This window comes from Thamnophis elegans, chromosome Z (assembly GCF_009769535.1).
Source record: "Thamnophis elegans isolate rThaEle1 chromosome Z, rThaEle1.pri, whole genome shotgun sequence".
Classification (NCBI taxonomy): domain Eukaryota; kingdom Metazoa; phylum Chordata; class Lepidosauria; order Squamata; family Colubridae; genus Thamnophis; species Thamnophis elegans.
In genome coordinates, this window is record NC_045558.1 from 19,605,298 (window position 1) to 19,621,196 (window position 15,899).

General features: G+C 38.7%; 1 protein-coding gene across 1 annotated transcript in view; it reads left to right on the top strand.

The window, feature by feature from the left end:
* The window catches only part of NRP1 (neuropilin 1), a 161,585-nt gene that overhangs the window by 2,095 nt on the left and 143,591 nt on the right, over positions 1-15,899 (top strand). The window contains exon 3 of the mRNA XM_032237863.1: positions 2,075-2,249. Within this exon, the coding sequence (XP_032093754.1) occupies positions 2,075-2,249 (175 nt within the window). The remainder of the gene's footprint in view (positions 1-2,074; positions 2,250-15,899) is intronic.

The window sequence follows — 15,899 nt, forward strand, 5'->3', positions numbered from 1 at the left end:
TGCTTTGGAACTAGATCTTCTCTTTCAGTTGTCAAGTCTTTCTTTTTGGGGATTGCAAATTCAGGCTGTGCATCTTCAATGACACATGAATTGGAACCGAATTTAACTGGGAGGTATAAATCAGAGGAGATTCATTGAAAGTCTGGTGGAGTGAGATGTACTAAATGCCTTTGTGCCATCAACTAATATTCTTTGATGAGCCCAATCTAAGAAGGAACTACAATGCTACCATTGAGTCTGAGTAATTGTGGACAAAATATTTTTAGCCCCACTGAAGTCATCGCAGTTCCTTGGATCTGCAACAGTTCAACCGACCCACGAATGCCAGATCTTCCTCTGTCCAGTTCAAGTGTCTGCAAAATTAATTCATTAACTCTATTTAGAGCTAATGGTCCAAAGTCATTAGAAACGGCTTCTCTTAATCAAGTAAGAGAGAGATTTCACAGAGCCAGCGAGTCTTAACAGCCCACATTATCTTATTATATTATCACTTTCCCAGGAGATAACGATTAAAGTGTTTTTGGTGGTGGGTCCACTAAATGTTTCCTGGAGTGACTCTATAAATTGATCCACTGGTTCATTTCAACCATTTCACATATTCCAGATTATGCCATGTTGTTTGCATAGTATTAGAGAAGACTTAATGAAGTGGGATACTTTTCTTCCTAGGTCTGCTACAGATAGTTAAATCATACCAGATTATCTCTCCTGCCACATGCAATAGGCTTGCATAGGAATATCATTGGCTGCTCACTTTGAACTCCTAAGGACAACATCTTTTGTTCTCAGGGAAAACACATACTATGCAAACTGCCAAAGCAGGGATAAATGGGAACATACAACCAACTCAAAAAATCATAATTTATTGAAGGAAATAAACCATCTCACTCTCTTCTAATTTTTGGCAGATGTTTCCTATAATTGCTGGAGTTACTGCATTTTATGTACTCTTTCTTTCAAGCTAACCTGGTTTTCTATCCTAAAATTCTGCACACCAATAATTTCATATTAAGAATTATTGGTAACCATTTACATATCACCAGATTTCTCTTAGAAGCAAGATTCCAACCTGTGTACACCATTCTTGGGGAAATGTTATGCATTGCAAGCAACACATGCTTGGTTCTGTGATGTTAATGAAATATAGGTATCATTGCATTTAGATTAGCGGTCCATAATTTTTAAAACTAACCAGTGCAGACGCAAAAGCAACAGTGGCGTTATTGACACTGGAGGTTCATGAGTTGTCTTTTCTTCCATCTTTATAATTCTATAAATTGTAGTTAATCCTAATACGAGTCAGAGCACTTTTACTCAAGAACAAGGCATGAGATTTGAAAGACTGGGGAATGCAAGGATTTTGTAATTGGAACTAAAGTTTGTTTTGTTTTTCTTTCCTTTCTGCTTTGCTAACCCTTATCTGCTCCCCAAGCAGCATAGATTGTGTGTGTGTGGGGGGGGGGGGGAGACTTCCGTAATGGAGCTAAGTAAACCTTTGCTGCTTTAACAATGTGCTTTGTTGCTGGGTAGTCTGGATCTCTGGAGCACAGATAACTTCAAATGGCTTAGATTTAGTATCTGATAAACCAGAAAGAGAGGGGTGCTGTAAACAAGTCAGATTGTCTAATGACAAAGAACAGGCTCATTATCAGAAAGCTAACAATAAAGGGAGGGGGAGGCAGGCACTAGTTAGCTTCAAGTTGCTCCCTGTGTAAAATTTGATATTTAATAGCATTGTAGATACATAATCTATAATTAATTACTTGCTATGTAGTCATTAGATAACAAAAACCTTAATTTGGGCAAAAGATATTTGGTGAAGTTACACAATTTGCATGTATTTTAAAAAATGATCTGAAAGAAGATGAAGTTGATTCCACTATTTATTTTGTTTACAGGGGGGGGATTATATAAACAACTGAATAAACAGTTGTGCAAGCTATGGGAAAGGAAATATATTAGCTTGAGTTGACCTCAGCTGAAGTACTGAGCAGCCTATCATTTATAAGATGGATCGATCAAATGTTGTGATTTCACAATATAATACATGTATCTTTGTGTGTTTTAATTGCAGGCCGATGTGGTGAAAACATAAAAATTTTAGAGCCTGGATATCTCACCTCTCCTGGCTATCCCAATAGTTATCATCCAAGTCAAAAATGTGAATGGTTGATTCAAGCTCCACAACCTCACCAGAGGATTATGATCAACTTCAACCCACACTTTGATTTAGAGGATAGAGAATGCAAGTAAGTGAGATTGGTCTGTAAGGGGAACCACAGCACCATCTAGTGGGCAAAATACATTCATGATGTCTTGTTCTAGGGGGTGGGGAGTTGAAACAGCTGATAAGTGTGAAATTGTGTGTGCAAAATTCATTTCTTGGTAGTGTGACTTCAGATTGGACCGTGTGTAAAAGCAAGTACATATTTCATAGTAGACACTATCACAGTTATAATCTTAGAATCCGTCTGCTTATTTTGTTGGGAACATGGACCAATTAGCAGCTATTTCTTGTACAGGAGGAAAACGGCAATTGCTCCTTTTTTAAAAAAAATGTTATAATTATGAAAAGAAAAACACAGTCATGCTTTTTGTAAAAAAAGTAAGCTCACCTTATTGACTAATTGTAGTTCTTTCTTTTTTTTTCAATTGATGGCAGTGATCGTATTTATAACAGAGTGGAACAAGCCTGGGTATACGTGTGTGTATCTCTGTCCATGTATTTTAGAGTTTGCCCATATCGTAATTAGAAGGTGTTGGTGTACTGTCAAGAAAAGTATATTGATTAACATAAATGATTTTTCAATACGAATTGCTGAGTTAGCTGATAATTTTACAATTGTACTGATAAGTATATAGTTTATAGAATGTAATGTTCACAATGCTTTATAGCACTAACATCTAATTAAAAGTTAGTTGTGGTTAAAGTGTTTTCACTGGTTAGGTCGCTCTTTATTATGGAAGCTCACTTGGTGACTTTTGGCTAGTATTTCAGTTTTCTTGTTGTGAAGGAAATTAAGATAATCACACACTTGCACCTTAGAGAAACAGCACGATGTAAATGTAATAATAAGTACATCAAGTGATCACATGTAGGCATTAATTCTGAGATTGGTATGAAATAATTTATTTAAGCAGTACTCTCACATCATCGACTGAAAGTAAACAGGTATTCTTTAGTTTCAGTACTCCATATAAAAATGTACTCCATCAAAGAGGACCTAAGAATTTGCCCTCTGAGGTTATATGTAAAATGAGAACCATTAGCTTCCGGATGTTGTTGAATGTTCCCAGTAGTCATAACCCACATAGTCAGTTTAGGGGGTGCTAACATTGTAGTTGGACAAAAATTGGAAGTTCATAGGTTGCTGATAAAGGTTTTGTTGTATAGGATGTGTAATGTGACTTCTCTGTGACTACATAGTGGTGGTGTAGTGGTTAGTACGGAGTAGTGCAGGCTAACTCTGCATTCCACTGCCAGGAGTTTGATTGTGACCGGCTCAAGGTTGACTCAACCTTCCATCCTTCCAAGATTGGTAAAAATGCAGACCCATGGTATAGCACCATGAAGTGGTATATAAGTCTAAATGCAATTGCAATGCAATATGTGAAGAGGCAGGCTCAAGTTCTTCCTGTGATATAGAATGTCATCCAATTGAGGTTGTGAGTCTTTGCAATCTTCAAAAGACTCTATGGCATAAATTAATAATACTTAAATTGTTACAAGTGGGATAAAAGATCATTATTTGTCATAAGCAGACTTATCTTGTTTCTGACTGGGGACTATTTTTGTTGCGTTTGTTACAAAGCTGGAGGACCAGATCCAAAATTTTATCATTGCTGGATAAAGTGATTAAATAAGGAAATGTTTAGCATTAATTATCCTACCATTAATAAACCCACCGTTAGACAGTGAGGCTGTGGCCTTGAGCAACAAATGTTGTGTATTCTGAAGAGACACATAACTTGATTCCCTTGTATTTTTAGCACAGGGAAGGGAAGAGATACCCTTTCTTGCATTGACCAATGGTTTTATGAGCTTTTATATAATACACTCTACTATACATGATTTGGAAGATTCAACTTATCCAGAATGCAGTTCCATGACACATTGCAATGTGCCCTGCATGTGACACCTATGCTCTGTTATCTCTACCAATTATCAGAAGGTTTCCAGGTGAAATTCAAGATGCTGGTTGTCATTCTTGGCTCATGACCTGATTATCTACACAACTGCTCTTCTTTTCTCCAATTGTCTTTGTCCTGTAAGATGAGACAGGATGGGCGTGTCCCACATCCCTTCCATTAAAGAAGGTGTGCCTTCTCTGTTGCCACTCCTGGCTTCTGGATTCTACCATTCTTCCTAAGTTAGAACATAGAATCATAGGACTGGAAGGAATCTCAGAGGCATTTAGGTCCAACCCTCTGCTCAAGACAGGAAACCTTATATTCTGCAGGTCAAATGGTTATCCAGTCTATTTTTAAAAAATCTTCAGTGATACAGCACCCACAACTCCAGGAACCAAGCTATTCCATTGAATAATTGTTCTCTTTGTTGGTAAAAATTGTTCTTAGTTCTAGGTTAGATTTCTCTTTTTTTGTCCCACTTTTTGTCCTGCCCTGTAGTACTTTGGAGAACAAATCAATCTGCTATTCTCCATGACAGTCCCTCAAATACTGTAAGGCAGCTATCATGGTACCCCTAACTATACCTACTTCCCTTAACTATTCATCATATGGTTTCATCTCCAGATTCCTCATCATCTTTGTTGCTCTTCATTGTATATTTTCTATGGTCTCAGGCCTTTTTTTTTTTTTGGTATCGTGATGAGCAGAACTAGATGCAATGTTCCATGTGTGGTCTCATTAGTGGGGTATAAATTATAGTATCACTTTTCATCATCTAGATGCTATCCCTTTGTTCATACAGTCTAGGACTGCATTGGGTTTTTTGGCAGCTGCAGCTCATCCTTATGAAGACACTTAAATGCTCTCCTAGTTACTACTGTTGAGCCAGGTGCTTCCTAATCTATAACTGGACATTTGGTTTTTAACTGCCCAAGAATTACTTGAAAACCTGGCTTTTTAAACAGAACATGAGCCAAGAAGTTTTGTGATCCTGCCAACTGATGACTGCTGAAGTTTGTTGATGGCCAAACTGGTGTTTTATGTACTTCCTCATTGCATCATTTCATTTTTATAGCTTCTGCATTCTGATTGTATGTCTCTACTGAGTTTTTATCATAAGGCACCTTGGGTCTTTCTGATTTGGTGGCATTTTAAGTGTAATAAATAAAGAAAACTTGTGTGGGAGGAATACTCTATATACCATAGGTTGCCTCAGGAAGCAAAATCTCTATGGCTGGGCCTAACTAGTGAAAAGACTGCTTCTTCTGACACAGGTGAGTGATTGAATGATTAGTGAGCAGGAAGTCTAAAATAAGGCTACTTGGGTAGGATATTTGGCAGGTGGAAGAGAAAACACCTTGATGACCTAGGTCTGATGGAAAGGAGCTTGAATCTGCCATAGAAGTAGCCTCTGACATGTGACCACAAGTGGGACAAAAATTTCCATTGTAAGTCATTGTGGTTGTAAGTCAAGTCACCACAAGACTGGAACTGTTGTGGCCTGCCAGCAGCCAGCAGAGCTGGCAGAAGATTCGGACAGGTTGGGGAGGAACATGGGCCAGCCCTGGAGTCTGGGGAAGGCTCTGATGAGGACTCTGTCTCAGAGGCAGAGAGGGAGCCAGAGCCGGATGCCAATTATCAGCTGCCTTCAGAGGCAGAGGAACAGCTGGAGCCTGTTCCCAGTGTGTGCATGCACAGAGTTACCAGATGAAGGGAACGGCTAAAGAAGAGGAGTAGACTTGGGAGTAAGGCCACAGATGGATGATGAATGGCCTCTCCCAGAGGAAATAAAAGAGGAGTGAAAGGGGAGTGGAGTTTGCAGGAGACATTTAGTTCACTTAATTGGTTTGTGACTCTCCGAGACTCTGGCCTGGCAGCTCTCCAAGCCAGATAAGGTCTGTGACTGTAAATCCTCCCTTGAAAGATTTTGCTGGATGGGAATGAGCAGAATTCACAGTAAATTAATAAAAGTGGACAAGGGGTTTGCTTCATGCTCTCGGGAAGCCTAGGTCAGAACTGGACCTGATTTTAACAACATTTTTACAGAAATCATAAGTCGAGTCACCATGACCATTAAGCTAATCATGCAGTCATTAAGTGAATCCTTAATTTCCGCAGTGAATCCAATAAAAAAAGTTGCAAATTGTGATTATGTAATCACAGGATGCTGAGACCAATCATACATGTAAACCAGTTGAGGGTATCCAAACTGCGACCACATGACAGAAAGCTGTGTTGCAATGGTCATGAATGAGAGGTTAAGTCATGTAGCTTTTTTGAAGGTTGATGTAATTTCAAGCCATTGTTAAAATGAGCAGTCATAAGTGGAGAACTACTTGTATGGATCAAGGCAGTCACAGTTGCTAAATGTGACAACTGGGAAGATTTTAGAATGAGCTTTTAAAAGAAATTTTTAAAGCTCCTGTTTTTGTTTTTGTTTTTAGTATTTCTCTTTCCTGCAATTCAAAGAAGAAATCTACATTGTTGTAATATAAATAATGTATTATTTATTTGGAAAAACTTCTGGATGGCAATGTAGCGGTATAGTAATTGAGATGTTATATTATAGCACCACACGACCATCCTATAAAGGTAGAAAGTTAACAAACTTGGTTTGTGGTAGGTGTATTGCACCCATGGGCTTAATGTATTTCTCCTTTTCTGCAGAATATTTGCTCCCTTTAGAGCATGCTTTGAAACCTAATTAGTGTCTTCTTCTTCTTTTTTTTTTACTCCACTCTAATTGGGCAGTTTTATTGTCAGGCAAAGGTAGGTAATTTTACAGCCAAAAGCTTTGTAGGCAGACCTACTTAAATCGGTCTTTCATTGTACAACTTAAATGCTTCCTATGTTATTTTGTCTTCCATTCTAAATACTGACCCTTTGACTTTCACATTACTACAATTAAACTCAAATGAAGAGATTTGTGTCAAAGGAGCAAATCTGTCCAAAAAAAAAATATTCAAAGGAAATTTTTAAAAAATCTGTACAAATCGTAAAAAGCCTCACACTTTTCAAAAATTACTATTTTTTTTTTCCTGCCAGATTCTAGGTGGTGAAAGTTTTTAGCATCAAGCAACCTATTATTTTCCAGTTCTGGGTTTTGGTTTATTATCACAGCTGTATAGATAAAAAGATTTAATATTGCAATCAAAGCAGTTGATGTTTTAACTTCAAAAACCTCACACACTTGCACATGAACAAATATATATATATTGGTAACCTCAAACCAGAGACAACAAATTACTGCTTTTGATGAAAGAAGTACAAATAAGAGTTCGTGTTTATTGTCACATCTTAATTGCATCTGCCCCTTAATAACAGTTATGGAGACATTGGAAGGTGGTAATAATTGTCACATTGAAGCTGTCTGAAGAGCAGCTACATCCCTGCCTAGATCTGAGCAAACAAACTCAGGGTCTGCCCAACTGAGACTAAACAATTCTCTTGTTTTTATTTCAGTCTGGCTTCAGTAACAATCAAGGTGCTGCATTTGCTGCTTCTGTTGTCTCCTTAATCATCTCACTTTAATGCAAATCTGTTTCCCTCCCTTTTAAGCCGCTTTCATGTCTCCAGGAATTTGTATCTGAATTTCTTTCCATTTCACTAGCCTCTGTTCCTTGTCTGGGCCCAGCAGGCCTTTTGCAAGCCTCTTTTTTTGTTTATCTTTTTTCTTGCTTCTTATCCAGCCTTTCTCCTTCTCTGCCCAGAGACGAATAATCCCTAATAGGCTGCAGTTCTTCACTCAGTAGTATCCTCTCTACATCAGAGGCCTTCAAACTTGGCAACTTTAAGACTTGTGGAACTTTTAACTCCCAGAATTCTCTAGCCAAGTCTTAAAGTTGCCAAGTTTGGGGACCCCTGCTCTACATCTTCACTTTTTCACCTTTTATTTCTCAGTGATGCTCTGATTTGTACAACTGGACTTGCCCCATACTTGCAAAAGGGCATTCGCCAAGGAATTGGTCGCCTTACAGTTGTTGTTGTTGTTGTTAGTTGTGAAGTCATGTCCAACCATCGCAACCCCATGAACAGCGTTCCTCCAGTCCTTCCTGCCCTCTACCATCCCCTTGAGTCCACTTAAGTTCAAGCTTACTGCTTCAGTGACTCCATTCAGCCACATTCTCTGTCGTCCCCTTCTTCTTTTGCCCTCCATCTTTCCCAGCATGAGGCTTTTCTCCAGTGACTCTTTCCTTCTCATTAGGTGGCCAAAGTATTTGAGTTTCATCTCCAGAATCTAGTCTTCTAAAGAACAGTCAGGGTTGATCTCCTCTAGGACTGACTGGTTTGATCACTTTACAGTCCAAGGGACTCGTAGGAGCCTTCTCCAGTACCACAGTTCAAAGGCCTCAATTCTTTGGTGGTCAGCCTTTCTTATGCTCCAACTTTCATAGCCATACATTGCAACTGGGAAAACCATAGCCTTAGCAACTGGGAAAACCAGTTAATTGAGAAGTTACAGGACTTTCTAGAAAAGGAAAGGGGAAGAAACCTCTGTTATTTATAAAGCTAAGCAGCATTCATTCTAAAGATACAAAAGGGGGGGAAAGTGAAGCTGCTCCAATGTCCTGTGAATTTTCAAAGTGGAAACTTTTTATTTCTCCAACTAATCCATTTTCCTTTGAATTTTTAATTACAAATGCGGAGGACAGAGGGTTGAATTGCTCTCCAAACATTTAAACTCAAACGCCTTACCTTCATCTTGTAATCCTTATTATATCTCTAAGAAAAAGGGAATTTAAGATCTGGATCCAAAGTTCTGACATCACCCCTCTCCTTGGTCATGTGAACTACTTTCGGCACTTGGTAGCATGGCCATATTGACAGGCCCTAGCATGCCCCCACAGTCCATAACCCTATTCTTGTGATGGTTTTGCCAAAAACCAGCCCTTATTTCTAGTTTTTGGCAGTGCCTAGCCATAGCCAACAATGGATTCACTTAATGTCCATGGCATTATTTAATGAGCATTCACTTATGACTACGTCACACATTTAATGACTGCCACAAAAGTGGGACAGTTATGTGATTTACCCATTTTGCAACTACTACATCTGTAATGATCAGCCTCCATTATGGTCATAACCTGAGGATTGAGTGCATACAGTTTTTAGAGTAGTGATAGAGGTATCCTCAGGGGAAAAAAATTAAGTCAAAATGATAGCCATGACTACACATTGCCGCCAATATCTTGAACATTTTTTGATATCTACTACAGATTATATATATATATATACATACACACACACACACAAAACAGCAGATATCAGTGTTGTGGCCCACCAGAGGATCTGGCAGCAGATTTGGACAGTGAGGAGTTGAGGAGGAACATGGCCCATTCCTAGAGTCTGGAGAAGGCTCTGATGAGGGCTCTGTGTCAGAATCAGAGAGTGGGCCAGGGCCGTATGACATGTATCAGCTGCCGTCACAGTCAGACATCAGTGAGGCAGATGAACCGCTGGAGTCTGTTCCCAATGTGCACATGCGCAGAGTTGCCAGACAAAGGAAACAGCTAAAGAACCGGGGTCGACTTGGGAGTAAGGCCACAGGTGGATGATGAATTGCCCCTCCCAGAGGAAATAAAAGAGGAGTGAAAGGGAAGTGGAGTTTGCAGGAGACATTTAGTTCGCTTAATTGGTTTGTGACTCTCCGAGACTCCGGCCTGGCAGCTCTCCAAGCCAGATAAGGTCTGTGACGGTAAATCCTCCCTTGAAAGACTTTGTTGGATGTAAATGAGGACAATTCACAGTACATTAATAAAAGAGGTTTTTGTCAGGATCAGGAGTTTGCTTCATGTTCTTGGGAAGCATCAGTCAAAACAATCAACATGATTATATTTGAGATGTTTTAACATTATACTTTGATAACTACATTTCATTTTTTTTTCTTTGCTCTTCCTTAGATATTCTTTGGATAGAGTGTAATTTTAAAGATCTTGTGAACATTTCTATCATGCCATATTTATGCAGAAAACTATGTTTATAATTGCCTTTGGGAGTAGAAAGCTATTGCTGTGTTTTATAGAAAATCTGCATGGTATAATGGTTGAGGTGATGAATTCAAATCAGGGAGCTCCACTTCAAATCTGCCATCAATCATGGAAGCTTCCAAGGTAACTTTCAGCCAATTGCTCTTTCTCAGCCCAACTTATCTCACAAGGATTGCTATTATGGGATAAAAGAAAACTGTAAATCAAGGAAAGAAGAACTGTTGGAAATAAGAAGAAAATAATTGAAAATTGTTCTAATCCTCAGATCTGTGAAGCAAATGCTAAACCTTAAAAACATTGCATAGAGTTATAAAGCTGTATTATTATTTTTAAAAATGCATATGAATGTTTCTATTCGATAATATATATTTGTTATATATTTAGTTTCACATTTGAAATTGGGTCTTAAGACAAGCTTAAGAATAATATGTAATATTTTTGTATTGATTCATTGTACTTTATTAGCATTGTTTATGAAGAAGAAGAGCAAATATAGTTGAATAGAAGAAAATATTTTCAATACTTAAGTTTTCATGTTTGTGCTTATTGCAAATATTTTGGGGATTTGTTTGCTCTGATACATTAGCCATATATATTCTTTTAAAACTTTATTCTTTAAAACTTTATGTCTGAATAGTAAACAAGAATGTCACTGATTCACAGGCTTTTGGATTTATGGAAGTTTTCCGGTTTCCCAGCACTGCAAACTATCAGCATAATAATTTATAATGGTTTGTGACAAATGCTGCTGAGCTTAGAGGTGTGTGGTTACATTCAGATCAAATGTCATCAACTAGGGAGCAATAAAAATTTCACAGACACTGAGTTAAAAACATTAAGAAAATGGATGTGAAGTTTTAGACAACAAAGTTTTACAAAGTAGAATGGGATCGCTAGTGGAAGTCAAACAGTGGGTTTTTTGCAAACAAGCTATTCATCCTGTTCCACTGTTAACACTATTATTTTATAGGTAAAAGTTATTAATATTGAGCTGGTTTAATTGACCGCAGCTTAGATACTCAAAAAACCCCAGCTCCTTTGTTTGACAGTTCCTAGGTTTGCATGCCATATTGCCAGATCAGTTCATACTGAAAATTCATTTGAGTTTTGGAAATATTGAAAGTGTAACAGGAAGGACTCAGCAGTTAATTGTTCCTTAAATTGGTTTTAACAAAGTTACATAGCTGAGATTAAAGCTATACAAGGATTGTAATCAATTATTATAGCTCTTTTAAAAAAAGAGCTATTATAAAATATACCTGTGTGTGTGTGTGTGTGTGTGTGTGTGTGTGTATACACACATGCACACATACATATACACACACACAAACAGACATATGTGTGTGTGTGTGTGTTTTCTGAGGTTTTTGCGGGTGTTAGTATGTAGGTCTCTAGTTGTTCGGGTTTTCTCCCGCGTAAAATTGGAGATGTCTTGACGTTTCGACGAAGCTCATTCGTCATCTTCAGGCTTCTTCAGGCTTGGTGCTTCCAGGAGCAATGTGAGATCTCAGCTGTTTCTTCCTTTTAACTGCCAGTGGGGGTTTGAACTGATTGGGTGGGAGCTTGGCTGTGTCCTGATTGGGTGGAGGTGTGTCCTGATTGTGTGGAGGTGTGTTCTGATTGGTTGGGGGTTTGTGTTTCATGTAAGGATAGGAGGGGTTTAAAGAGGCTAATTGTGCATTTGCAGTCTGGCTTCTGGTCCTTGGTCGCACTACTTAACCTGAAAGAAGACACCAGCATAATAATCCTACCAGCAGACAAGGGCAATGCCACGGTGGTTATGAACACTTCTGACTACCAAACCAAATTAACCAACCTACTCCAAGACTCCACATACAAACCCCTAAACACGGACCCCACCACCTACCTGGAAAAAAACCACTAGATCCAAAATAAAAGCCTCCCCCATCAGCGAAGAGATCCAGCAAAGAATCATTCCCAGAGAGAAATCATCCAGATGCCCCAAGCTCTATGGTCTCCCCAAGATACACAAAGAAGAAACTCCACTTAGACCCATAGTTAGCTCCATAGGCTCACCTTTACAAAATCTAGCCAAATGTTTTGCCAAACAACTACAGCCCTATGCAGATTCCATCACCTCACATGTAAAAAACTCTTTCCACTTCATAGAGATCATAAAGAAACAAAACTTACAGCCCAGTGACCTACTCGTGAGCTTTGATGTCGTATCACTCTTCACCCAAGTGCCAATCAAAGAAGCCTTGACAGCTATCCAAAACAAATATAACCCCCCCCCAACACATCCTTGATCTGACCAACCACTGCCTATCTAACACATACTTTATTTATAATGGACAAAAATACAAACAGATAGAAGGAGCACCCATGGGATCACCCCTCTCACCTGTCATTGCCAACCTTTACATGGAAAACTTTGAAACCCAAGCTCTAGAAAAATCTGATCACAAACCCAAACTCTGGCTCAGATATGTAGACGACACTTTCATAATCTGGCCACATGGGAAACAACAACTGGACAACTTCCTTACACACCTCAACAGCCTACACCCCAAAATACAGTTCACCATGGAAACAGAAGTAAACAACCAACTTCCCTTCCTGGACGTCTTAGTCTACAGGAAATCTAATGGCTCCCTAGGACACACCATCTACCAGAAGAAAACACACACTAACTGCTATCTGCACGCACTCTCACACCACCACCCAGCCCAGATCAACTCCGTAGCCAAGAGACTCATCTCCAGAACAAAACGCCTAGCTGATGAACAACACCTAAAAACCGAACTACACACTCTCACTAATGTACTGACATCCAATGGATTCCAAAGAAATAAGATCACCAACCTAATCCAAAAAGAAACCCCCACTAAATCCAGGACAGAAAACAAGAAAACGGAAAAGCCCTCCTCCCATACATAAAAGGCACCACAGACAGAATCAGCAAAATCCTCCGCAAACACAACATCAAGACAGCATTCTGCACAAACCGAAAAATATCCACCATCCTAAGAAACCCCAAAGACAAAATTGAGTTAGAAAATCAAGGAGTATATGAAATCCCATGCACGACCTGCCCCACCACATACATCGGACAAACCAACAGAAGAATAAGTGCACGCATTGAAGAACACAAAAACACAATCAGAAAAGAGGAACCAACTTCTTCCCTGGTCCAACACCTTAAAGCCACAGGACATAAAATTTTAATAAGACTAGAACTATCACCAAGGCTGAACATTTTAACAACCGAATAATCAGAGAAGCCATTGAGATAGAAAAATGCCCACACAGCATGAACAGGCGGGACGATACCTCCCGCCTGCCAGCCATTTGGAAGCCTGCCCTTATTGATAAACGAGTCCCGAACATGATGAATGACACCAGGCCCACACTCACAAGAGCCACACAGAATATCACCACCAAACATCCACAAAGAAAGCAGACAAAAACCCACACTGATGAGGAGACACAACCAAGGACCAGAAGCCAGACTGCAAATGCACCATTAGCCTCTTTAAACCCCTCCTATCCTTACATGAAACACAAACCTCCAACCAATCAGAACACACCTCCACCCAATCAGGACACAGCCAAGCTCCCACCCAATCAGTTCAACCCCCCACTGGCAGTTAAAAGGAAGAAACAGCCAAGATCTCACATTGCTCCTGGAAGCACCAAGCCTGAAGAAGCCTGAAGATGACGAATGAGCTTCGTCGAAACGTCGCCAAGACATCCCCAATTGTACGCTGGAGAAAACCTGAATAACTAGAGACCTACATACTAACACCAGCAAAAACTTCAGAAAATGTATGTATGTATGTATGTATGTATGTATGTATGTATGTATGTATGTAGATGGGTCAAAAATCTAAAACAGATGCTGTAGTTAGAATTCTGAACCGCAGTTAGAATTCTGAACCAGAAATCCACTCAGTATCATTTACTGTTGGGCAGGAGTATGGATAACATAATTTTGCCATAAATCAGTCTGGGAAAAAAAATTCTAAAACTCATAAAACAAGGTGGGCTTTCAGACATAATGGAATCAGAGGAAATATTATAAAGGTTGGCACAGATAGTTGTGATGAACCAATAAGCATTTTCAGATTTACAATTTAACCAGACTGAAAAATTAATTCCAACACTTGTTTATTCTTTTGTTTTAACCTTCCTTATAAATCACATAATTATTCAGCTAGAATACTAAAGACTTTCCAAACAATTCTGTAATATGCAGTTGAAACATTGACTGATGAAGGCTAATATGTATTGTTCATGTTTGCCAAGTTAAGATATAAGGATGTACATGCTTTTTTCTATCTGCTTTTCCCTGGAGTAATTCTGAGGCCAACATAGTTGCAGAATCAGAGCCAAAAGTGGTTGGCTCTCTACATTACCTCTTTCTAAAAACCTCTTTTCTGACCTAAAACTCTTATTCTTAGTTCTTTATTCATTCTCTTTCTTGCTCATATAGCAGCTCTCAAACAAGAGGCAGACCATTCTTGTCAGAAATCTGAACAGCTTGCTCGGAGGATGTTTTTTAAATTAGACATTGGCCACAAGAAAATACGCTGAAGGCAACATGTTTCTTAGAACTATAAGTTCATCAGCATCAGCAACAGCATCACATATTTCCTTCTAGAGGACATTTTTACCATATTAAAACAGGGCTGACAGGTTACCCAGGGAGAGAGCATGAATAACGTATCAGTTTGAATTCCTTCATCTCTCATTTTACAAATTGAATCTGGACTATACACTTAGCTATATTCAACACATAGTTGGAATGAGCCCAACTCATCAGGCAATCTGTATAGTGCTGTCTAGTTGTCCTGTCCTTGCCATTTATTTACCACTACTCCAATTTATATATAGTACACAAAATGTAATTAATGCCAGTCAACTTGATTTTTTTTAAAAAATAGGTCTTGTCAAACAAACCTGATTTCATGTTGTGATGAAATTAAAGTTTGGCTGATGATAGTAACAGAGTTGATATAATGTCTTTTGACGTGTCCATATGATATATAACAGCTGGTTAAACAACCATACTCAGTGTGTGTTCATTAATCAACCTGTTGGGCGGTCTCAAATTGGATGCTACAGGTTTCTGTTGTAGGGGTGTTTGAACCAATATTTTTATATACAGCCTTCATGTGAACATGAAGAAGGGTTGCTTATCATATTTGCAAAAAACAAAACTAGGAGGAATAAACAATATTATAGAAAACAGATTTAAGATACAGTAGAATTCTGTCAAGTGGGACCCATGTTTAAAATTATTTATATGAAGTAAAACAGACATACTGTTAGCCTTTAGCACAAAGGGAGAAAGTTGGTAAGGTATAGTTTGGAAGATATGCTTAGGGGGAGGAAAGTGCTCTAAATGTTCTGGAAAAATAGCTAAAGATTGAATTCCTGAGAACTGGTCCAACACAATTGGCAGCATCAGACTGGGGAAGACTTTCTTCATGAATAATAAATTCCATGTGACCCAGTTGTGAGGGAGATGCTAAAAAATTGTGTAAATTTCAACTGAATTAACCAAACCATAATGTCCACATCAAAGGAAATAATAGTTTCACTGTATTTTGCATCAGCCAAACTAACCTTTATATTGCATGTTCTGGACATTGAATGGAATAATGGAAAACTGTTATCATGTTACCCTCGTCCTTCTCTTCATTAGAACAGACATACTTAGTTCCTGCAACCTTTTGCTATACCATTTAATTTCCAGCTCCTTATCATCTTTGTTGCTTTTCTTTGCCCTCTCAACATCCTTTTTATATCATGATC